The sequence below is a fragment of the Pungitius pungitius genome, chromosome 14 (assembly GCF_949316345.1).
Source record: "Pungitius pungitius chromosome 14, fPunPun2.1, whole genome shotgun sequence".
In the NCBI taxonomy this organism is placed as follows: Eukaryota; Metazoa; Chordata; class Actinopteri; order Perciformes; family Gasterosteidae; genus Pungitius; species Pungitius pungitius.
Genome location: NC_084913.1, coordinates 518,021 through 542,949, shown reverse-complemented (window position 1 = coordinate 542,949; position 24,929 = coordinate 518,021). Strand labels below are relative to the sequence as shown.

The 24,929-nt window shown below is 47.6% G+C and overlaps 1 protein-coding gene across 1 annotated transcript; it reads left to right on the top strand.

Annotated features, from left to right (window-relative positions):
- On the top strand, positions 1-24,927 carry mdga2a (MAM domain containing glycosylphosphatidylinositol anchor 2a). The gene is made up of 17 exons (XM_037486134.2): positions 1-116; positions 6,223-6,362; positions 7,672-7,846; positions 9,406-9,602; positions 10,454-10,586; positions 12,652-12,924; positions 15,335-15,664; positions 16,014-16,322; positions 16,892-17,164; positions 17,710-17,858; positions 18,853-19,030; positions 19,298-19,318; positions 19,428-19,583; positions 19,811-19,978; positions 21,078-21,208; positions 21,363-21,462; positions 21,598-24,927. Exons 1-17 carry the CDS (start codon positions 44-46, stop codon positions 21,684-21,686), a joined length of 2,895 nt encoding a protein of 964 aa, XP_037342031.2. The 5' UTR covers positions 1-43; the 3' UTR covers positions 21,687-24,927.
- Positions 24,928-24,929: the final 2 nt, after the last annotated feature.

Here is a 24,929-nt window from a genome sequence, read left to right as displayed (position 1 = left end):
GGTCTGACGGGGAGAGAAGCAGCGGCCCTTGGAGGATGTGAAGATGGGTCTAGCGGTCGCTCTCCTGTGGCTGTTCACCGGCTTCCTGCAGGGCGCGCGCGGCCAGGGCGTGTACGGTGAGGACGTCACTCACACACCACGTGAACGCCCCCCTCACCGACTTGACCTTGTGAGGGACTCAGCGTGCGCGCGCGCGCGTGTGTGTGCGTGCGTGTGTGTGTGCGTGCGTGTGTGTGTGTGTGTGTGTGTGTGTTGCTCGTTCAGTCTACAAGTGCACTGCTACACACAAACACACACCTGTGGACACCAGGACAGAGACCCTTCAAGGTCCACGTCAATCTGCTTTAGTGACAGTGTTTACCTGTTGTCTGCCCGTCCACTGGGTCTCTGTGGGACTCGTTGTCTCTGCAGTGTCTCTGCAGGTCCACTGGGTCTCTGTGGGACTCGTTGTCTCTGCAGTGTCTCTGCAGGTCCACTGAGTCTCTGTGGGACTCGTTGTCTCTGCAGTGTCTCTGCAGGTCCACTGAGTCTCTGTGGGACTCGTTGTCTCTGCAGTGTCTCTGCAGGTCCACTGGGTCTCTGTGGGACTCGTTGTCTCTGCAGTGTCTCTGCAGGTCCACTGGGTCTCTGTGGGACTCGTTGTCTCTGCAGTGTCTCTGCAGGTCCACTGGGTCTCTGTGGGACTCGTTGTCTCTGCAGTGTCTCTGCAGGTCCACTGGGTCTCTGTGGGACTCGTTGTCTCTGCAGTGTCTCTGCAGGTCCACTGGGTCTCTGTGGGACTCGTTGTCTCTGCAGTGTCTCTGCAGGTCCACTGGGTCTCTGTGGGACTCGTTGTCTCTGCATTTATTTCAGTTTAGTATTAATATTAGTATTTGGTATTTGTATTAATATTAATTTAGTATTCATTCATATATTGTCTTTATGGCGTTTCCGTGGTGATATTTGCAGAGTCCCGTCTTTAAAATACTTTTACGCTCCTTTGTCAGGACTCTGAAATGTTAAATATAAAGTTCATGATTTCAATAATAAATCCGTCTGTTTTTAAATCTGAGGAGAAGCTGATTTGCGCTTCCTCACTCCGACTCCCCGTCAAAATAAGAGCGCGCGGCCTGCTTCCTGTGCAACGTCACATGTCAGATTATCTGTAATCTCAAATCTGTCAGATTTGCTAAGCAGGAGGCGTATTACATCACACTGTTACTTCAGCTCAGGGAACTCTTTGCTCTCTGGAAGGAAAAGGAAAGGCTTTTACTGAGAGTCCCTCTTCCTGTCCGGGGGGGGGGGGGGGGGTAGGATGCAGCATCCGTGAGATAAAAGGAAGCTTCTCATTGATTCTAACACAATGACCCTAACACACATGATAACACACGTGTTGTATGATAACACACATGATAACACACGTGTTGTATGATAACACACATGATAACACACGTGTTGTATGATAACACACATGATAACACACGTGTTGTATGATAACACACATGATAACACACGTGATGTATGATAACACACATGATAACACACGTGATGTATGATAACACACATGATAACACATGTGGTAGCACACGTGGTAACAACAAACCATGATCAGTGTGTTGTTGTTGTTGTTGACTGTGATCCGTTGCTATGACACTGATGAGATTTCACAGCCATATGGACCCATTTTCTGCCTCATTAACTCCATGTGAGTTCATCTGGAAGGAAAAGGTCACATGACCGCTCTGCTGCTCAGTGTCAACCCCACCCGACCAGCCTCCACCTGCATTACACCACCTGACCAACCTCTGAATGCATTTCACCACCTGACCAGCCTCCACCTGTATTACACCACCCCGACCAGCCTTTGGCTACATTACACCACCCGACCAGCCTCCACCTGCATTACACCACCCGACCAACCTCTGAATGCATTTCACCACCCAACCAGCCTCCACCTGCATGACACCACCTGATCAGCCTCCACCTGCATTACACCACCCGACCAACCTCTGAATGCATTACACCACCCGACCAGCCTCCACCTGCATTACACCACCCAACCAGCCTTTGGCTACATTACACCACCCGACCAGCCTCCACCTGCATTACACCACCTGACCAACCTCTGAATGCATTACACCACCCGACCAGCCTCCACCTTTATTACACCACCCGACCAGGCAGAGCAACCCGGAAGGTTCCACCTGTATTATACCGCTACCACACCCAACTAACCTCCACCTACATTACTCACTGTGAGGAACCAGAGGAGGAAGAAAATACTGAATTTATTATTCAAAAAAGGAAAAAGTTAGAGGGTTAACAACGATGACAACGTAAACCATGTGACTTATGGAGTCTTCAGTCTGTATTGATGGATCCTCATGGAGATGATGACCTCATCTGAATGGTGATGGTGACTGGTGGGGGTGATGATGATGATGATGATAACATGACATTGAACAAAGGAAGGACGTGTTGGTGACAAGCTTCACTGTCTGTAGTCGGTTTAATGTATCATTTAATGTAGAGACCCCTCTGTCAGCTAAATAAATAAAAGAGCAATACAGTTTTAAAATATATTTCAAGTTGATCATCTGGTTTCTCCTTTCTAGTCGGAGTGGGACACACATTCTGACAGTCTGACCTCTGACCTCTGGCTGCCACACTGCGTGTTTGGGTGCGTTGGTTTTGCTGGTTGCTGGTGGAGTGACACCTCGCGGCTCAGAGAACATCTCTGTTGGTCTACCGGCCTCTTTTCTCTTCCACTGAACATTTGGGTGAAGAAATGAAAGTGTCTGCTTAGATTAATGGGAGGGAGGAGAAGAGGGGAGGAAACAGGAGATGAGTGGAGGAAATAAGGGAAGGGAACAGTGGAGGAAATAAGGAAAAGGAACAGGAGAGATGTGTATCAACATGTGAACATAGATCTGGATTAACATAGATGATGCATATTAATGTGTTGCCTGTGAGGAGGAACTGAGGGTTTACCTTACAAGTTCAAAGAGGAGGAGAAGTTAACAGCAGCAGCATCACAGCTGCTCATCTCCACCTTGGGGGAGACACACACACACGCACACACGCACACACGCACACACACGCACACACGCACACACACACACATACACACACACACCCTCTGTTTGAGGATTAAGGCCACGTTGGGAGAATAATACTCAGTACACTTTGCTTATGTAAGCTTTCGTTCTGAGAGCTCAGCTTACATCCACCCGCATACATGATGGAGGAGACAGGTGGAGGCAATCAGGACACCTCAACAAGTCACACAGACTCTCCTTAAGCCCCCCCCCCCGCCCCCCGGTGCTGATTGAGATATCGAATATCGATCTTTTATCAGCTTCCTAGTAGTGAAGACCAGTGAGCTCAGGCCTCAACACTCATATTTCCTGCTTCATAATCCTCTCACAGCTCAGATGTTTCTCCTCTCCCTGACTCCTCCTCCTCCTCCTCCTCCTCCTCCTCACGTTCTCCCTCAGCCGCTGGGTTCAGGAGGGGATTTAACTCCTGGCATTTGTCGAGAAGATAGTTGGTTCTTGTTTTGGCCTTCATGTTTACTGAGGTAATAAATCCAGAAAGAAGTCATTTCCACACAGAAGTAGAGTCATTTCCTCATAGACGTCTATGGGAGCAGAGGAGTCGCCTCCTGCTGGTCACTACAGAAAAGTGGAGTCATTTCCTCATAGACGTCTATGGGAGCAGAGGAGTCGCCCCCTGCTGGTCACTACAGAAAAGTAGAGTCATTTCCTCATAGACGTCTATGAGAGCAGAGGAGTCGCCCCCTGCTGGTCACTACACAGAAGTAGAGTCATTTCCTCATAGACGTCTATGAGAGCAGAGGAGTCGCCCCCTGCTGGTCACTACACAGAAGTAGAGTCATTTCCTCATAGACGTCTATGGGAGCAGAGGAGTCGCCCCCTGCTGGTCACTACAGAGAAGTAGAGTCATTTCCTCATAGACGTCTATGGGAGCAGAGGAGTCGCCCCCTGCTGGTCACTACACAGAAGTAGAGTCATTTCCTCATAGACGTCTATGGGAGCAGAGGAGTCGCCCCCTGCTGGTCACTACACAGAAGTAGAGTCATTTCCTCATAGACGTCTATGGGAGCAGAGGAGTCGCCCCCTGCTGGTCACTACACAGAAGTAGAGTCATTTCCTCATAGACGTCTATGGGAGCAGAGGAGTCGCCCCCTGCTGGTCACTACACAGAATGACGCTTTGAAGCTCTGACTTCATTTAAGGAACAACAGGTTGTCGTTTGGATGTTCTTCGTTTACAGAACCATCTGAATGTTGACGATAGTTAATATTCAGATGAGGAAACAAAGTGTTCTCCTCTTCAAGGACCACTAGAACCCCCTTAAAGACCTCTGGCTCCTAAAGGACGCCTTATTATCTCTAAACGGAACCAGTGAAACTGTGAACTGTGTCAAGAACTCGTGGAGAACGTCTGAAGGATTTCTAGAACAAGCTTGAGGACCTGAAACCCCTTGAACTCTTTGCGGATGACCTCATCACGTAAGCGACCAATCAGAGACAGGGTCCACGGAGCTGCCCTGTGACGTATATAAATGACAGCCCCCCCCCCTCCTTACTCACTGTGTATGCAGCAGGAGCCCCGGGGCCTCAGCCAATCAGGCGAGGGCTGTTATTTTTAGCCGGCCCACTGACTCGGCAGCTTCCTGTGAGGAATCCTGAGCTCCAGAAATAGAGCGAGAGAGAATACGTAACACAAGGAGAGAGAGGCAGGAGGCATCTGACCTGAGACCAGTGCTTCTAATTAGGACTCATCGATTCATCTTGATTAATGGTGATGAATGTTGTTGTTACAATGTTGTTCTTATGGAATTTCTAGTTTTGTTTTTCTAAATCTTACAAGTAATGAGTAATCACTTTAGAAAGCGTGTATTTTAGACATGCTGTTTAATTGTTAATGTTATTTTAGAGGCGGAACATGTTGAACTACGTCTCTTCCTGATGTCCTCGTGCACTTTGCTCTCATCTCCATCATTTAACGGCCAACAAGGTCCCACATTTAGCAGGACGTTTTCAAACCTCTGTCTTTAGGGACACAGAGGTGTCCTCTGCAGACTGTGTGCCGCGCAGAGTAACGTTACAAGTTGAGGTGGAAGTAGCCTAGCAGCTAGCTTAGCATAGCAGCTAGCTTAGCATAGCAGCTAGCTTAGCATAGCAGTGCTATGTGGAGTAATTGCTCAGTTCTTCTGTTTGTTTTACTTCTAAAGCAAAAAGCTTCTTCATGTAACTGACTGCAGATAAACAAACGTATGTAATGTTTTAGTGTTTTCATACTTAGCTCTCGTGTGTCTTGCTGCTCTTGGTTTCAATAAAAGAAACATCGTCGTGATCCCCCAGCGAGGATCACATCGGCTATTCACCTAAAAACTGGTCTGAGATCAGTCGATTCATGAAGACTAGAAGATAACAAGAGTCTAAAATAAGATCCAACTCACACACACACACGCTGTATGAGTGTGTGTGTTTGTGTGTGTGTCAGTGTGTGTCAGTGTGTGTATCATCGCTGCTTAAAGAGGAGATCCCTGTAATAAATATATATATTTCAGCTCCTCACTGTGACCTCCAGCTATTTAATTTAGTGTGTAATATGTTTATATGTTTAAACACCCAGAGGTGCAAACAGGAAGTATATTCCCACTATGTGGTGTAGTGTGTGAGGGTGACATGTGAGTGTCAGACTGTGTGTGTGTCACACTCAGATGTGTCTCCATGTTGGTCTGCTGTTCTTTACTTCTGAACGTCTGCAGTAGCGGGTCTGGTCTAATTCCTGGTCCAGCAGTGCATGTGAAGGGCTGCGGGTGCGGTGTAATTTCTGAATATGAGGTGTTGCGACATCACTGTGCAGCATCATTATAAAAAATCAAATGTCCGAGTTGTTCCTCTTCAGACGAAACCTCTGATTGAAGTGCATGCTGGGAAGGAATCAGTCACTCAGAGGGGGTCCTGTGTGTGTGTGTGTGTGTGTGTGTGTTCTGGGGCTTGATGACATCAGCAGGGACAAAGAGAAAAAAAGGCTTCTAAAAATAGAAAAGTGAAAGAAAGTAGTAAAACCAGATCTTCAACTCCTTTTTGTTTCCTCATCTCCTCACCTCTTGTTTCCTCTCCTCTCTTTGTGTATCACTAATGCCTCCATGGGAAGGTATGATGAAGATGAAGTTGTGATGAAGGTGTGCTTCTTTCTCTCTCCTCAGCTCCTCCTACCGTCCGCATCGTGCACTCTGGTCACACCTGTAACGTGGAGGAGGAGCGCTACAGCGAGAGAGTCTACACCATCAGGGAGGGGGAGACGCTGGAGCTGCAGTGTCTGGTGACGGGACACCCCCGCCCTCAGGTAGCCTCACACTGGGAACTCTGTTAAAGGTGCATTCTGTGTAGTGACCAGCAGGGGGCGACTCCTCTGCTCCCATAGACGTCTATGAGGAAATGACTCTACTTCTCTCTTGATTTATTCCTTCAGTAAACATTGTAAACATGAGTTTATGGTCTCAGTCTCTAGTTTCAAGTCTTCTTCAATGCAGCATGATGTTCATTTAGTGAATGAAGGTCCATTTAGAGTCAAACAGACCTTAAAGAGGGGGAGGCTTTTTATACATACACGCACACAACAGCTAAATAGATATTTTCATATTTACACGCATCAATACTTCATCATTCTAAGAAGCAGTTGATGATTTTGGAGGGTTACGTGTTTAATTTAAATAAAATATATAAAATATGTATTTATGAATATATAAATATAAAGTTATATCTATTTGTTTATATAATCTTATCTATAAATATATATGTTCATATGAGTATAAATATATTTATTGACTTATATTTTATGTACATATACATAATTATTAGTAAAGAATTAATCAATTCCTGCATCAATAATCAGATGTCACACTTCCTTTCACCTCCTCTTCTTTTCACCATCTTCATCATCGTCATCGTGCCTCTCATTTCTTCCTCTTTGGTCTCCGTGCTGTCAGTCTGTTGAGGCTATAAATAGATGTGCTGCTGGCTCAGTCTGAATCTGTGCACACGCACACACGCACACACACACACACACACACACACACACACACACACACACACTGCGTCACTGCAGAGCCCTGCTTCCTCTGCATTTTTATTTCATCCTCTTCATCCTCTTCATCACTTTTTTCCTTCCACTCAGGTTGTGTTACTCATATTGTGATAGTAGAATTTAATTGTGTAAATAATATATTTTTCTGTAAGATAATACAGATTTAGATTTATCATGACATTAAAACCGCAATATTTTCATTCAGTGTCATTTTAAATATCACAAACGCGATCTCCTTCCTTCTTTTCTTTCACAACAAGATCCCACAGAGACAGAATGTGAATGAATGAATGAATGTGGTTTTAAATGTATCCAGTACAGTTGTCATGACAACGAGTCCTCAGTTCATCAACGTTCCCGACGAACACAGATTTTAGATGAAGACATGCAGCTCAATGTGATGAAATTAACACATTCATGTGGTACACACACACACACACACAAACACACACACACACACACACAAACAGTCGTCGGGTATTACCTCTTATCTAAACCAGTCTAAACTAGTTCACCTAAACCAGTGTGTCAATGTCATATGAACCTGTCCAATAACCCACCCATGTAGATTCGTTGGACCAAGACGGCAGGCGGAGCTTCGGATCGTCAAGGAGACTCAACGCTGCACAACGAAACTCTGAAGATCACAAACATCAGCCGCCACACGGGGGGGCGCTACTACTGCAAGGCTGAGAACGGACTGGGATCCCCCGCCATCCGGTCCATCCGCGTCGACGTCTACTGTAAGAGCCCACACGGCTGGTTAGCTTAGCATTAAGGCTAACTAACTAACTGCAAACAGTTAGCTTAGCTTTTAGACTGTAAACAAAGGGAAGCAGTTAGCTTTAGACTGCATCCAGGGTAACCACTTAGCTTAGCTTAGAGACTGTAAACAGAGGGAAGCAGTTAGCTTAGCTTTAGACTCCATCCAGGGTAACCACTTAGCTTAGCTTAGAGACTGTAAACAGAGGGAAGCAGTTAGCTTAGCTTTAGACTGCGCCCAGAGTAACCACTTAGCTTAGCTTAGAGACTGTAAACAGAGGGAAGCAGTTAGCTTAGCTTTAGACTGCATCCAGGGTAACCACTTAGCTTAGCTTAGAGACTGTAAACAGAGGGAAGCAGTTAGCTTAGCTTTAGACTGCGCCCAGGGTAACCACTTAGCTTACAGACTGTAAACAGAGGGAAGCAGTTAAATTAGCTTTAGACTGCGCCCAGTGTAAACACTTAGCTTAGCTTTGAGACTGTAAACAGAGGGATGCAGTTAGCTTAGCTTTAGACTGCGCACAGGGTAACCACTTAGCTTAGCTTTGAGACTGTAAAAAGAGGGATGCAGTTAGCTTAGCTTTAGACTGCGCCCAGGGTAACCACTTAGCTTAGCTTTGAGACTTGAGGGAAGCAGTACCCGCTAAGTCTGTTTCAGCTTCATCAATAACGGAGATAAAACGTCTATTCCCAGTTGAGTTTCCAGTTTGCTCCTCACATCTCCTCATCTTCCTCGTTGAAGCCTCCTGGAGCTCTGCTGTCTGACGAGATGTTTCACCACGTTGGTGTCTATTGTTCCAGTAATGCACAGAAACATCCTCAGGTGTTTCTCTCTCCGACCTCCCTCATGGTTTTGCTGCCTGAAAGATGTTTCCTCCTAAAGTGCCAAAGAATACCGAGCCGCGAGCGTGTGGTTGTGTAACATCCATAATATTAGCATGTTCCTGGATGGGATCACAGGGATTTAAGTGGTACCTGAATGTATCGCGGCTGAGTGCTGCCTTCAGGGCACGCAGGCTTTTACGGCGCTCCTCATCCAGCAGAACGTTGGTCTTTGAAGGATGTTGCACCGCCTTTCTGCTGGTGGGCGGGGTCAGAACCCGACTTGTTAACCCCGGTGAGCTGATTGGTCGTCTGCCGTCAGCTGACCAATCACTGTGTCTCCCCCGACCTGAACTATTGTTCAGTATATATTTATGTGTTTGTGTGTATGATATTTTGCGCTTGGCTTTTTCGTAAATATATACATTTTCCACTTAATGTTACATTTATAATAATACACCTTTATATATTTACAGTACCTCAGTCTCTGTCTCATTGAATTGAATGAGAAAACATTTATATCTTAATCTATTTATGTATTTATATGTGAATTAGTAACAGAAACTTTCTCCTCCTTATCAACTCTTTTCCTCCTTTACCTCTTCCTCCACTGTCTCCTTCCTCCTTCTTCTCCCTATTCCACTTCCTCCTCTTCTCCTTCCTCCTCCACTCATCCTCTCACTCCTTCCCTCTCCTCCTCTCCCCTCCGCCCCCTCAGACCTGGATGACCCCGTGATCACGGTGCACCAGAGCGTGGGTGAGTCCAAGGAGCAGTTCTACTTTGAGCGGACGGTGTTCCTCCGCTGCGTGGCCTCCTCCAACCCACCGGTCCACTACAGCTGGAGGAGAGGACGGGAGGCGCTGACTCAGGGCTCGGATGCCGGCGTGGAGATCTACGAACCGTTCTTCACTCAGGTGAGGAGACGGACCTCTGGTACCTGCGCGCCGTGCGCGGTCCTCAGAAGAACCCACCAGGAACCTTCCAGGAGACACGGTCCACTGGTCCGCAAAAGAAAAATCAGCATTAGAGGACATTAGAGGTCACATGTCCATCCTGGGTTAGAGGACGTTAGAGGTCACATGTCCATCCTGGGTTAGAGGACGTTAGAGGTCACATGTCCATCCAGGGTTAGAGGACGTTAGAGGTCACATGTCCATTCTGGGTTAGAGGACATTAGAGGTCACATGTCCATCCAGGGTTAGAGGACGTTAGAGGTCACATGTCCATCCTGGGTTAGAGGACGTTAGAGGTCACATGTCCATTCTGGGTTAGAGGACATTAGAGGTCACATGTCCATCCAGGGTTAGAGGACGTTAGAGGTCACATGTCCATCCTGGGTTAGAGGACGTTAGAGGTCACATGTCCATCCAGGGTTAGAGGACATTAGAGGTCACATGTCCATCCTGGGTTAGAGGACGTTAGAGGTCACATGTCCATCCAGGGTTAGAGGATATTAGAGGTCACATGTCCATTCAGGGTTAGAGGACATTAGAGGTCACATGTCCATCCAGGGTTAGAGGACGTTAGAGGTCACATGTCCATCCAGGGTCAGAGGACGTTTAGGGGTTAGGGTCTCATCTCTCTGTGAGGAGGAGAGGTTGCCAGAGGAGATGGTTTAGCAGTGAGGAGGTGGAAGAGGAGGAGGAGGAGGAGGAGGAGGAGGAGGACTAGATAGAGAAGACTGAATGATGAATTGAATTGATAAAAGGAGAGTGTGTGTGTGTGTGTGTGTGTGTGTGTGTGTGTGTGTGTGTGTGTGTTTCAGGGGGAGACGAAGATCTTAAAGCTGAAGAACCTTCGTCCTCAGGATTACGCCAGTTACACCTGCACCTCCTCAGTGAGGAGCGTCTGTGGCATCTCAGACAAGAGCGCCACCTTCAGACTGAACAACAGGACGGGTAAGACAACCACAGGGACACGACCACAGGGACACAACCACAGGGACACAACCACAGGGACACAACTACAGGGACACAACTACAGGGACACAACCACAGCGACACAACTACAGGGACACAACCACAGCGACACAACTACAGGGACACAACCACAGGGACAGACCTACAGGGACACAACCACAGGGACACGACCACAGGGACACAACCACAGGGACACAACCACAGGGACACGACCACAGGGACACGACCCCAGGGACACAGGGACACAACCACAGGGACACAGGGACACAACCACAGGGACACGACCACAGGGACACAATCCACAGGGACACAACCACAGGGACACAGGGACACAACCACAGGGACACGACCACAGGGACACAACCACAGGGACACAACCACAGGGACACGACCCCAGGGACACGACCCCAGGGACACAACCACAGGGACACAACCACAGGGACACGACCCCAGGGACACAACCACAGGGACACAGGGACACAACCACAGGGACACAACCACAGGGACACAGGGACACAACCACAGGGACACAACCACAGGGACACGACCCCAGGGACACGACCACAGGGACACGACCACAGGGACACAACCACAGGGACACAACCACAGGGACACGACCACAGGGACACAATCCACAGGGACACAACCACAGGGACACAACCACAGGGACACGACCACAGGGACACAACCACAGGGACACAACCACAGGGACACGACCCCAGGGACACAGGGACACAACCACAGGGACACAACCACAGGGACACAACCACAGGGACACAGGGACACAACCACAGGGACACAGGGACACAACCACAGGGACACGACCACAGGGACACAATCCACAGGGACACAACCACAGGGACACAGGGACACAACCACAGGGACACGACCACAGGGACACAACCACAGGGACACAACCACAGGGACACGACCCCAGGGACACAACCACAGGGACACAACCACAGGGACACGACCCCAGGGACACAACCACAGGGACACAGGGACACAACCACAGGGACACAGGGACACAACCACAGGGACACAATCCACAGGGACACAACCACAGGGACACGACCACAGGGACACAGGGACACAACCACAGGGACACAACCACAGGGACACGACCACAGGGACACAGGGACACAACCACAGGGACACAACCACAGGGACACAATCCACAGGGACAAAGCCGAAGTGAACATTGACTTGTTGCTCTTAACTAATTGGTTAATTGTTGCGTTTTACTTTCTGTTAAATAACACAATTTACAAAATATTCTGATTCGACAATAATCTCCATGAAACACTTTTTATCTGATTTAATCTTCAGATCATTTAATTCATTGAAATTAATCCAATATTCTAGGTTTAGGATTATGGATTAAAAGATAAATAATAATTCATTCTAATAATCTCTTACATTTTTAAATCTTTAACTATACATTTTTATGTTTTATTCCTAAATGTACTTTCTTTCTTTATTGTCCTTTTAGTTTTATTTAATTAAATTTTATATGAAACAATCTAAATAAATGAAATGATATAATCATTTTATCATTTATCATATTAATCTTATTTTAATTGATATGACTTTCACATGTAAATCATGAATAAATCATGAATCTCTCTGAACCCGTCGCCCCAGTGGCTGATGGGATTTACACGACCCCCCCCCCCCCCCCCCCCCCTGAATCTGTGAAGCTCTTAAACTCTCGCAGCTTAAAAATCAAATGTAAACACTGGAGAGAAATCCCATCATGCACCTGGATATTAGCTCTAAAATATGCAGACCCATAATAATAAACATCATAAGTCCTTCATATCACTGAGAAATGAATGTAATGAGTCAAAATAATCTTAAAACAACAAATATATTAGTAAAGTTTAAATCTTTATGCTAATGTTATTTGTTTTTTATATTATTGAACTTTTACTTTCTGACAGAAGTTATGTTTATTTCATGCAACATGAAGACCCATTCATTTATTCTTGTTGCATTAGTGAAGTTGATTATTGATGAAGTGAAACTCCTCCCCCTCCTCTAGCTCCTCCCTCCATTAAGCTCCTCCTGGACGACCCCCTGGTGGTGAAACCGGGCGAGACCATCACCCTGGTGTGCGTTGCGTCGGGCGGAGACCCTGCTCCCTCCCTGCTGTGGGTAAGGCCCGGGGGGGAGGAGCTCCCCAAGAGGAGCGTTGTCAACGGCGGGACGCTGACCGTCCCCGCGGTAACCGTGGACGACGGGGGGGTCTACAGCTGCGTAGCGTCCAACAACGTAGGAAACCCCGCCAAGAAGTCCACGACTATCCTGGTCAGAGGTACGACGTCGTTCCAGCAAAGACATCACCCCCCCTGCGTTACCATGGTTACGCTCGCTTTTACCATGAGCGCCATCAGTGTTCTCTCCCCCGCGATGACGTCATGAAGCGTCCCGCAGAATCATGTCTTTCAGTCCAAAGGCTCCTTCAGCTCAGTGATGTTCTCATTATTAAGATTATTCTATTATTATTATTATTGTTATTCAGCGAACACACATGTTTGTGCCAATACACGAATCTTCTGATTAGTGCGTTAGAGACTGAACATTGATTTATAACAATGTAAAGATGGTAGTGATGTGACTCTACCTGAGCCAGCGCGGGGTGTTTTTGGCGTGAGACATTGGATGGCGTGCTGTGAGTCACACGGGGACCGTGAAGTGGCAGCTTGTAGCTGTGAGTGCTTCACAACAACGTTCCTTACAGTCAAACATCAGGTGCAACACGAGGCCAAGCAGACGTCCTCTTTTACCCGGACATGAAGTATTTCCACATCTCACTTCTGGCATCTTGTCTTTCAACAAGCTGACGGTGGTCAACAGCTCCTGCTCATGAGGACATGTCTCCCTGAGATGACTCTCTGTGAGTGACAGCTGGCTGTGAGAGCTGGTAGCTCCGCCCACTCAGCCAATGCGTGCAGGCAGCAGAACGCTGAGCTCTGGTTGCTGCTTTTTTAATGAAGCACTGCTACTAAAAATATTGAAAACCGTACGGTTTTCAACGTGAGGATACGGCGAGGCCTTTCAGGTACAACGTGCCACATTACAAGATGTAGGAACGTTGTTTTACCTTCATACTCAGAGGTTAAAACGCTTCAATCAGTATTCTCGCATCAATAATTATAAAAAACCTGCTGATGAAGCTAATGCTAAAGCTAACGCTGTGTGTGTGTGTGTGTGTGCACGTGTGTGTGTGTGTGTGTGTGAGTGTGTGTGCGTGTGCACGTGTGTGTGTGCACGTGTGTGTGTGTGTGTGTGTGTGTGAGTGTGTGTGCGTGTGCACGTGTGTGTGTGCACGTGTGTGTGTGTGTGAGCTGCTGACCCTGCAGCTTGTCAGCCCTTCTCTTTACTTATTTAACTCCCATCATGCACCTCTCTCTCTCTCTCTCTTTGCTCTGTCTGTCAGTGTCTCTCCACCAGTCCTCCCAGTCTGACACACAAGGAATGGACTGTGTGTGTGTGTGTGTGTGTGTGTGTGTGTGTGTCTGTGTGTGTGTGTGTGTGTGTGTGTGTGTGTGTGTGTGTGAGAAAGTGAGAATTTAATCGAGGTGGGGAGGCAGACCTGGTCGGGGGGGGGGCAGAGATGAATACAGAGGAGGAGGAGGAGGTGCTGAGGAGAAGGGATTGTCGAGGAAGATGAGGAGGAGAAGGGTATGAGAAGGTGAAGGAGGATCATTACCAGGAGCAATAAGAGGAGGAGGTGATGAGGAGAAGAGGAAGAGATGGGAGATGGTGAGGGTGAGGATGAGATGTGGTCTTCACCACCAAGGAATCTTTTTCTGGAGCTTTTCTCCACACCTCATGTTCCTCATGTGTGTCTGTGTTTAGTGTGTGTGTGTGTGTGTGTGTGTGGGTGTGTGTGTGGGTGTGTGTGTGTGTGTGTGTGTGGGTGGGTGTGTGTGTGTGTGTGTTCACTTTTTCTCACTCACACACACAGACACACACACACACTCACTGTGGGATCTGAACCTCAACATTGTGCACTCAGCAGCTTGTAGAGGAGACAGATGTTTTTGGGTCTCTGAGACGATGACCACAGTCACAAGATTCATGAAGTCTGAAGAGAAATACATGAAGTTAGAGCTGGAGACCTCAGTCAACAACAACATAAACTCACGTGAGACTCAGGTTTTCCTGATATTACAATAAACTTTGAACTGAATCATAAGACACAGAAATCTTCACCATCACTGGTTAATAATTCCCTCCTCGATGATCAGGTGATTCCAGCCATTAATGCTGCGTGATTGGCTTTGGGACGGCTGGTCACATGACCTCATGTTGAGTTGGGGGGGGGGGGGGGGGCAGCAGCTGGTCGCTGTGGACGGATTAAAACGGAACAAATGGCTTCCCGTCATAATTAAGCTCCATTTGGACGGATTAGTCCTCCCCAGCAGGAAGACATGTTCTAACGGGCCTGATGGCCACCTGCTGTTTGACCCTCGTTCAAACCTCCCTCAGATGAAAGAGTCGTGATGTCCAGCCCCCTGTGGTCTGACCTGGTAGTGTCCCCTAGCAGAGACATCCTGTCCCTCTCAGTCCCGGGTGTCCCGTCCCTCCAGCAGGACGTGCTGCGGATTCTGAGACACGTCTCCGTGACGTCCCCTTTTCATATGCAGGTTCACCTGTGGTCCTCACCTGTCACTCCGATGACGAATGTGTCCCCTCGTGTCTTGTCTCCGTCCCTTCAGGTCTCCGTAAAGGTCGGTTCTGGATCACGCCCGACCCGTACCACAACGACGACAATATCCAGATCGGGCGCGAGGTGAAGATCAGCTGCCAGGTGGAAGCCACGCCCCCCGAGGAGCTTCAGTTCGGCTGGCTGAAGAACGGGCGTCCCCTGAGGAGCTCCGAGAGGATGGTCATCACCCACAGCGACACGGAGCTCACGCCGGGCACCACCAACCTCGACATCATCGACCTCAAGTTCACCGACTTCGGCACCTACACATGTGTGGCCTCGCTGAGGAACGGAGGAACGCCGGAGATCAGCATCGACGTCAACATCTCCTCCACCACAGGTGAGACCTGACCGGGGGGGGGGGGGGCAGAGTGTGTTTTTAGATCATCTTTAACGTTTAGTTTCTTGATCCAAGAAATGCTAAGTCATAAGAAAATACTTTTTACCGTCTATTAAATATTAATGATGTAAAACATGTTTGATGACCATCAGCCAATCATTGGCTGAGTGACAGGTGGCCCCTCCTCCTCAGCCCCTGTCCTGCGCTCTCATTGGCTGCAGGTCACACGTCTCAAGATCAGGGCTGAGCTCTCCGCCTCACAGATATATATATATATGTACAATATCTATGCTCCGCCCAGCACGTCACGTGACCACACCACGTGACCCCGAGGTCTCTCTGCCCGCAGTTCCTCCGGAGCTGTCCGTCCCCAGGGGGCGCTCCCACCTCGTAGCCCAGGAGGGCGACACCGTGGACCTGCAGTGTCTGGTCTCAGGGAAACCCAAACCCATCATCCTGTGGTCCCGGGCGGAGGAGAGCGGGGGGGCGGCGGCGGCTCTGATGCCGGACGGCTCGGAGCAGACGGAGAGCTACGACGGCGTGCTGAGGATCACCAACGTCAGCAGAGAGATGGGCGGGACCTTCTGCTGCCGGACGAGTCAGTACAACGGGTTCAACGTGAAGCCGAGGGAGGCTCTGATCCAGCTGGTGGTGCAGTGTGGGTAACGCACACACACACATGCATGTAGACACACACAGCTGTAGTCACACACAGGTGATCTCTGTCACATGGAATCAGATCATGTGACAGCGTTATTGAATTGTATCGTAATGAATGGATGATTTGAGTTAGTGACACACAACAGGAAGTCTTTATGAAGAGGAGATGATGGTCTGTTTCCTCACTAAGAAGATTACAGGTGGATTACTGTTCATCATGAACACAGTTACATATTTCTACACCCTGTGACGTCATGAGAGGGTTGGTCATCAGGTACACCCCCACCTGGTGGATGCAGCAGGGACCTCCACCCAAACTACGACTCCCCCAGGCACAGCAAGAACCTCTAAAACACACACAGTTATGATGATTGTTTGTCGGGGGGGGGGGGTTTGTGTTGCTTCAGTCATTGAGACTCATTTGACTCTGTGCTGGTACCATGACGTGGTGTAGAAAGGTCCGGGGGGGGGGACACGTCCTCCTCGGCCCAGATGTGGTCACTCCCTGTTCACTGGTCCTCGATTAGAGAGAACGCTGCTGCATCTGCTCTCCTTGGTGTCACACAGACCCCCCCACGGTGGAGCCGGCGTTCACAGAGATCCGCCAGGCTCTGGGCCGGGCCTTCAGCCTCACCTGCCGCCTGCTGCGAGCTCACCCGGCGCGCCTCCTGCGCTACGAGTGGAAGCTGGGCGCCCGCCTCCTCACCGTCGGGCAGTTCAGTGACCAGCGGGACGACACCAGCTACCTGGTCAGAGCGCTGAACCGAGAGGGCTACGGCGAGTACACCTGTGACATCACCAACGAGGCCGGGGCGGGGCGCTGCACCTTCTTGGTCACAGGTGAGTGTGCTGGACTGGTGCATGATGGGATTAATGACGCCTCGTCATGAAGTCCCTTGTGGACTCATCTTCATGCCAGTAGGCCTGTGGAGGTCCCAGGACTTCGTCCTCTTAACAGATAACCCTCCACACGCGTCTTCACACCACGCCAGCGATTAGCCCCCCCCCCCCGTTTCTCAGCTTGATTCAGCCAATCAGGACAAAGCGCTGCATTATAAGGTTGAAGGTTTCTTCTAGTCAGGTGAGTTCTTCTTCTGTGGTGGTTTAATTCCCCACACTGCACGTCAGCATAATCACACACACACACACACACACTCGTTTTAACTTGAGTTTTATAATCCTTCTGCCGATGGGATTAACGCTCTTCATCATTTCTTCCTCCTCTCCCTCGTTGGACCAAACAAACGTAATAAAATGTTCACATTGTTGCCGTGACGACTGGACTCATCACAAAACTGACCCAGAGTTTGACAACTGTGAACACTTTGAAGACATAATGTGTGGTGATTGGATGGCAGGTGACCTCTGACCCCTGTGTGTCTCAGGGAAGGCCTACGCTCCAGAGTTCTACTACGACACCCACGGCGCCTTGTGGCAGAACCGGCCTCGGGTCTACGGCTTCCAGCTGCAGTGGACGCAGATGGAGCCCGGCGCCGTGGACCGGATCCTGGCCTACAGACTGGGCATCAGACAGGTACGTGTGTGTGTGTGTGTGTGTGTCACAGTCTGATGGAGCCTCACTGTCGTCATCATCTTCATCCTCATCCTCACATTCAGACACATACAAAGACTCACCGGAGCACCAGAAGGGGATTCATCCGCCGCTGAAAATAGTCCCTAAAAGTCTCTATTTGCTCGTGTTTGGTCAAATCTGCAGAGAAATGAGTCCAAACTGAACCCAGTGAGTCACACGAGGTCCCTTCAGGAGACGTAAAAATAATAAACAGCTGGTAGATTTTCAGGTTTCCGTCCAGACTACATATTTAAAGCAGTAATCCTCATCACAAACAACTTTTCTGCCTTTTCTTAATTTAATCCGTGGAGCTCTGAAGTTCTTGTTTGTTTGCTCGATGGCGCTTTGGAATCAGATGCTGCTTCCAGAGATTTGAGAACAACGGAGATTAAAGCTGTGACATTAGGAGATGTTTATATAATAAATAAAACGTAAAAACATTGGACTGGACAGGATGCTGAGTGTGAGCCTCCTGCAGCATCAGCCTGGATTTAGAGAGGAGGAGGAGGAGGAGGAGGAGGAGGAGGAGGAGGGCTTGTTGCCACGACGACCTGCCTGTCTTTCTATTCATACAGAGCAGAGTGCTGCAGAGACGGAAAGAGGAAGTGCTGATAGAACAGAATATTTTAAGATGAAGACGAAGATGATGAAAAACATGGACAAGTTTAGAGGAGAAGGAGGAAGAGTCTAAAGTAGCTTGAAATAGCAGTTTTGAGGCGATGACGAGGGGATGAAGAGGCGATGGCGATGCGATGGCGAGGGGATGGCGAGGCGATGTCGGGGCGATGGCGAGGGGATGAAGAGGCGATGGCGATGCGATGGCGAGGGGATGGCGAGGCGATGTCGGGGCGATGACGAGGGGATGAAGAGGCGATGGCGATGCGATGGCGAGGGGATGGCGAGGCGATGTCGGGGCGATGGCGAGGGGATGAAGAGGCCTTTTCTTGTGTTTCAGATGAGTCAGGCCCGCTGGTGGGAGCAGGAGATCGCCATGGAGACGAGCATCCAGAAGGGGGAGCTGTTGACCTACAACCTCACTGAGCTCATCAAGCCGGAGTCGTACCTGGTCCGCCTCACCCCCATCACCCGCTACGGCGAGGGAGACGTCACCGAGCGCACCATCACATACAACGGTACGTCCACGTGTTTTCTGTTGGTTCTTCTTCCCCTTGACAAACAACAATAAACAACAACAACAACAACAACAGCCCCCTGCTGGTCACTACACAGAATGACGCTTTAAGACTTGAAGCTTTTTCACTTAAATGGGTTGGAGTTGGATGAACGTCTTAAACACATGCTTAACATATTCTATGTCAACTATATCCGGGACGTGACCTTTGACCTTACCTCGTTTACTTCAGTGCATCTGACACACTTCCTGTCTTCTGTCCCTTCAGCTCCTGTTAACCCACATCTCAGTGAGTATCCTCCTAACCCCTCCACACACATTCATGGGTTCATATGTCCACAAGTCCTGCAGATACATCTATTGTGTGTGTGTGTGTGTGTGTGTGTGTGTGTGTCCAGGGGAGTTCCAGTGTGGCTTCGAGGACGAGGCGTTGTGTTTGTTCTCTCAGGACAAAACGGACGTCTTTGACTGGACTCGTCACAGCGCCGCCACACGGGACACCAAGTACACGCCCAACACCGGGCCGAGTGCCGACCACAGCGGCTCCAAGCAGGGTGCGCACACGCAGACACACGCAAACACACGCAAACACACGCAAACACACAAGCAGACACATGTAGACACAATCAGACACACGCTGCAGCATCCTCATTGGTCAGCCTCAGAGGGAACGCGTGAGGCTGACCAGTGTTTTATTAGTGTCAGAATGAACGTATGAATGTACACTGTGTGCAGGCAGAGGTCTTGACCTTTGACCCTCTGGGTCCTGGTGCTCTCACAGGTTTCTACATGTACATCGAGGCATCAAGGCCGAGGCAGGAGGGAGACAAGGCCCGGCTGCTGTCCCCCACCTTCAACATGAACGCCAAGACCTCCTCCTCCTCGTCCGTCACCAACAGCCCCACCTACTGCTTCGCCTTCTACTACCACATGTACGGGAAGCACGTCGGTAAGCCGCCAATACACCGCTACTTCAGTAGTACCATATGTGAATTCATGATCAGTAGTACTTGGATGTATGTGATCACATGATCAGTAGTACTTGGATGGATGTGATCACATGATCAGTAGTACTTGGATGGATGTGATCACATGATCAGTAGTACTTGGATGTATGTGATCACATGATCAGTAGTACTTGGATGTATGTGATCACATGATCAGTAGTACTTGGATGTATGTGATCACATGATCAGTAGTACTTGGATGTATGTGATCACATGATCAGTAGTACTTGGATGTATATGATCACATGATCAGTAGTACTTGGATGTATGTGATCACATGATCAGTAGTACTTGGATGTATGTGATCACATGATCAGTAGTACTTGGATGTATATGATCACATGATCAGTAGTACTTGGATGTATATGATCACATGATCAGTAGTACTTGGATGTATGTGATCACATGATCAGTAGTACTTGGATGTATGTGATCACATGATCAGTAGTACTTGGATGTATGTGATCACATGATCAGTAGTACTTGGATGTATATGATCACATGATCAGTAGTACTTGGATGGATGTGATCACATGATCAGTAGTACTTGGATGTATTTGATCACATGATCAGTATTACTTGGATGTATATGATCACATGATCAGTAGTACTTGGATGTATATGATCACATGATCAGTAGTACTTGGATGTATATGATCACATGATCAGTACTACTTGGATGGATGTTATCACATGATCAGTAGTACTTGGATGGATGTTATCACATGATCAGTAGTACTTGGATGTATATGATCACATGATCAGTAGTACTTGGATGTATATGATCACATGATCAGTAGTACTTGGATGTATATGATCACATGATCAGTAGTACTTGGATGTATATGATCACATGATCAGTAGTACTTGGATGTATATGATCACATGATCAGTAGTACTTGGATGTATATGATCACATGATCAGTAGTTTTTTGGATGTATATGATCACATGATCAGTAGTACTTGGATGGATGTGATCACATGATCAGTAGTACTTGGATGTATATGATCACATGATCAGTAGTACTTGGCGTCTGCAGGAGCTCTCAATGTCTTCCTGCGTCAGAAGACTCCGGCGGTGACCAACAGCTCAGTGTGGAGTCTGACCGGTAACCAAGGAGACCGGTGGCGGCAGGCCAAGGTCAACATCCACCCGACCTCCGCCTTCCAGGTACAAGCCACGCCCACTTTGCTTCCCCAGGAGGAGGCATAGCTCATGCTAATGCTAATGCTAATGATGACCCCGCGGTTAACAATAAACAACCTGGCTGGATTTTATGGTGAAACAGCCTCTCTGAGCTTCCTGTCTTCTTCTTCTGTGGTAGGTGGTGATGGAGGGAGTCCGTGGCGCCGGTATCGAGGGAGACATCGCCATCGATGACGTCAGCATCAAAGAGGGAGAGTGTAAAGACCCCCCGCCCAACAGTAAGTAGGCCTTCATTTACTTTCATGATAATTAACGCAGAGGGAAGATTTAATGTGATTTAATTTAAGGAACATTTAAAAGAAAAGAAAATGTGACTTAAAGTTCTGTTTTAAAGTTCTCTCTCTCTCTCACAGATCTGAGGTCGCTCGCCCCGCCTTCATCTGCTCATATATGGCAGCTGTGCGTCACTCTAAGTCTGGCTTTGATTGGCCGGCAGAGGTGACCCCCCCCAACCTCCCCAACCAGCTCTCTGACTCTTCTGCCCCCTCCCCCCATATCCATCCCATCACCCCCCACACACACACACAACCAAAGATGCAATCACACGTCATGCCATTTTGGTTGATACAAAAAGTCATAAGATCACATGGAGAAGTGGTCACTTAATGGAGGAGTCCATTACAGCTGCTTATGCTAAGCTAACAATGGGCAGATGCTAAACAGGTCTTGTGTGAGATAATTACAAACAAAGTAAATGTTAAGGCCTGAATGGACCAACAATAACCTGTAATAAGCTGTAATTCCACCCATATGAGGTCATGTCAGCATTGATGTCGTCATGGTGTTAGCGTAGCATAGCGACGATCAAACCAGACTCCAATTACAACATTTCCTCATCATTATGTGTTTTCTTTTTGCTTTTTAATCCCTTTATTGTTATTAAATCACAGTGACATTTATTTTGTATTCATACAGCTGCAATAAACCAGCAGACGAGTGTCATGATTCAGTGGATTTGATGATATAGAGAATAGCAACAGGAAGTGGTGGACGTGTAGCCCCGCCCCAAAGCATCCCCTGCTTCATGGTCTATTAAAGACCTGTCAATCAGCGTGTAGCCCCACCCCCAAGCATCCCCCGCTCCATGGTCTACTAAAGACCTGTCAATCAGCGTGTAGCCCCGCCCCAAAGCATCCCCTGCTTCATGGTCTACTAAAGACCTGTCAATCAGCGTGTAGCCCCGCCCCAAAGCATCTCCTGCTTCATGGTCTACTAAAGACCTGTCAATCAGCGTGTAGCCCCGCCCCAAAGCATCCCCTGCTTCATGGTCTATTAAAGACCTGTCAATCAGCGTGTAGCCCCGCCCCAAAGCATCTCCTGCTTCATGGTCTACTAAAGACCTGTCAATCAGCGTGTAGCCCCGCCCCAAAGCATCCCCTGCTTCATGGTCTACTAAAGACCTGTCAATCAGCGTGTAGCCCCGCCCCAAAGCATCTCCTGCTTCATGGTCTACTAAAGACCTGTCAATCAGCGTGTAGCCCCGCCCCAAAGCATCTCCTGCTTCATGGTCTACTAAAGACCTGTCAATCAGCGTGTAGCCCCGCCCCAAAGCATCCCCTGCTTCATGGTCTATTAAAGACCTGTCAATCAGCGTGTAGCCCCGCCCCAAAGCATCCCCTGCTTCATGGTCTACTAAAGACCTGTCAATCAACGTGTAGCCCCGCCCCAAAGCATTCCCTGCTTCATGGTCTATTAAAGACCTGTCAATCAGCCTGTAGCCCCGCCCCAGATGCTTTAACTCTTATTTTTTTTATCTTCATCAATATTTTCAGTTGAAGCTTCTTGAAATTCTGGTTTTAGCTCAAAGGCTACAAAGCACAGAAATGAAAATGTTACCATTTTTCACCATTTGTAAAAAGGGGAAGTAAAAGCTTGAATGCCCCCCCACTCATACCCCCCCCCCCCCCCTCCTCCCCAGAACAGTACTGTACTGCGAGATGTTTTTTGACGTCTGAGGAGGAAACGTAATCTTCTGCCACGACATCAAGTGCCTTCAGACTCGCAGCAGGACGCCGCCGGCGGGCCCAGGCTGTCGGGACGGGGTCCACTGGGCCCAGCGCCACTGGTTTGATGGCCGCCGTCGTCACGGAAACGACAGAGACAAACAGAGTGTGAGAAGAAATAACGGATGAATTCTTCCTGGTCCGATTATGCAGGGAATTAGTTTCTTACAGAATATTCCTTCTTTTTTCTAACGATGAACATGTTTGTGAACACAAGAGGATTCTGGGAAACAGGAAGCCATGTGGGACGACGTTGGACTCGAAAGCCTACAGAACAACTCGCGATCACAACCCGGAGGATCCGTGACCGGAGATTTCAGAATAAAAGACTTCCTGCTTGTACAATTTTAACCCTGAGCCAATGGGATTCAGAACAACTTTAGTATTTCAAAATAAGGGTTTTCAGAAGAGGGCGGAGACTCCGACTGATCATCAGTTACCTTAAACAACATTGTACTAAATCCAATCTTATATTGATATTAATGATACGTTTAATTGCTCATCTTTTGTTTGGTTGGATACATGGGGGGGGGGTCATCACAGGGTTCTTGTAAAGATGTTCATCATGTTGTTTTTCACATTTGATTCCTGCTGATAAAAGTAAGCGATACGACGAAGTTTCATTAAAAAGCACAAAAAGACTAAATGTTTGTGTTCACACATCAAAGAAGTGGAGGAATCGATGCAAAGTTAAGATCATACCAATTAAAATAAAAGTCAAGTAGGCAAGAATAAAAAGATTGATTCAATATCACATCACTTTTAAAAGTCTTATTTCTGCTTTAAAAAATGAAGGATTCTGATTTTATTTCTAATTCATTTAATCAGGTTTTTAAAAATTCCATCCATTTATTTGATGTCCATGAGCCTTTGTACATCAGCTGGACTTCTTATTTCAACCAGAAATTCCCTTTAAAGTGAAACATCAACGCGACACCTTCTGATTATAGATTTTATTCACTTGAGTTTGAGTCGTTTTGTTCGACTGAAGAGTTGTGATTTATTTCTATTTATTTCTATTCCATGTTGTGTTCTTCCACTGCAGCTGTTGATCATGAAGGTGTCAATCATCCTGTTAGCAGCGTCAATCATTCATTTCCAGTTTGACTTAAACTCTGAATCAATGATCACAGGATGAAACAGCAGATCTAAATGTTGGATTCTTAATGGAAGCCCTGTGATGCCGATAGAAAGGAAATCTTGATTAAAATATAATAAATATATATATATATAAATTCAAATGACAAACTATATATCTTATATAACTTGTTTTATTATTTACTAATTGTTCCTCTATTTTCGGAGTTCTTCCATGAATTTTAATAACAAAATAATCATTGATTAACTTATAAAAAAACATTTTTGCCTCCAATAATATAATGTAGTAATTTATGTTATAATATTGAGACTAAACTCACTTTATAAGACACTTAAATACAAACAACGTCTGTAAATAAAAGTCTGAATAAAATGTACGTTTCAATGAAAGATTTCTGTAATAAATAAATAAACTCGGTTGAGTCCATCAGGCTCTCATCACGTCACGCCTACGTCTTCTGTTCACTCTGCAGTGGAAAAACATATTTTTATAACTGTGATTATTCTCTGCAGTTAGATGGACCGAAGGTTGCACTGCATTCTGGGTATTATTACTATTATAATAAATACACTCCAAATGTCTG

Coding starts and splice junctions, on each gene's coding strand:
- mdga2a (XM_037486134.2), top strand. CDS start 44: ATGGGTCTAGCGGTCGCTCTCCTGTGGCTGTTCACCGGCTTCCTGCAG. Junction 19,319..19,427: donor TCCTGTTAACCCACATCTCA/GTGAGTATCCTC, acceptor GTGTGTGTCCAG/GGGAGTTCCAGTGTGGCTTC. Junction 21,209..21,362: donor ACCCGACCTCCGCCTTCCAG/GTACAAGCCACG, acceptor CTTCTGTGGTAG/GTGGTGATGGAGGGAGTCCG.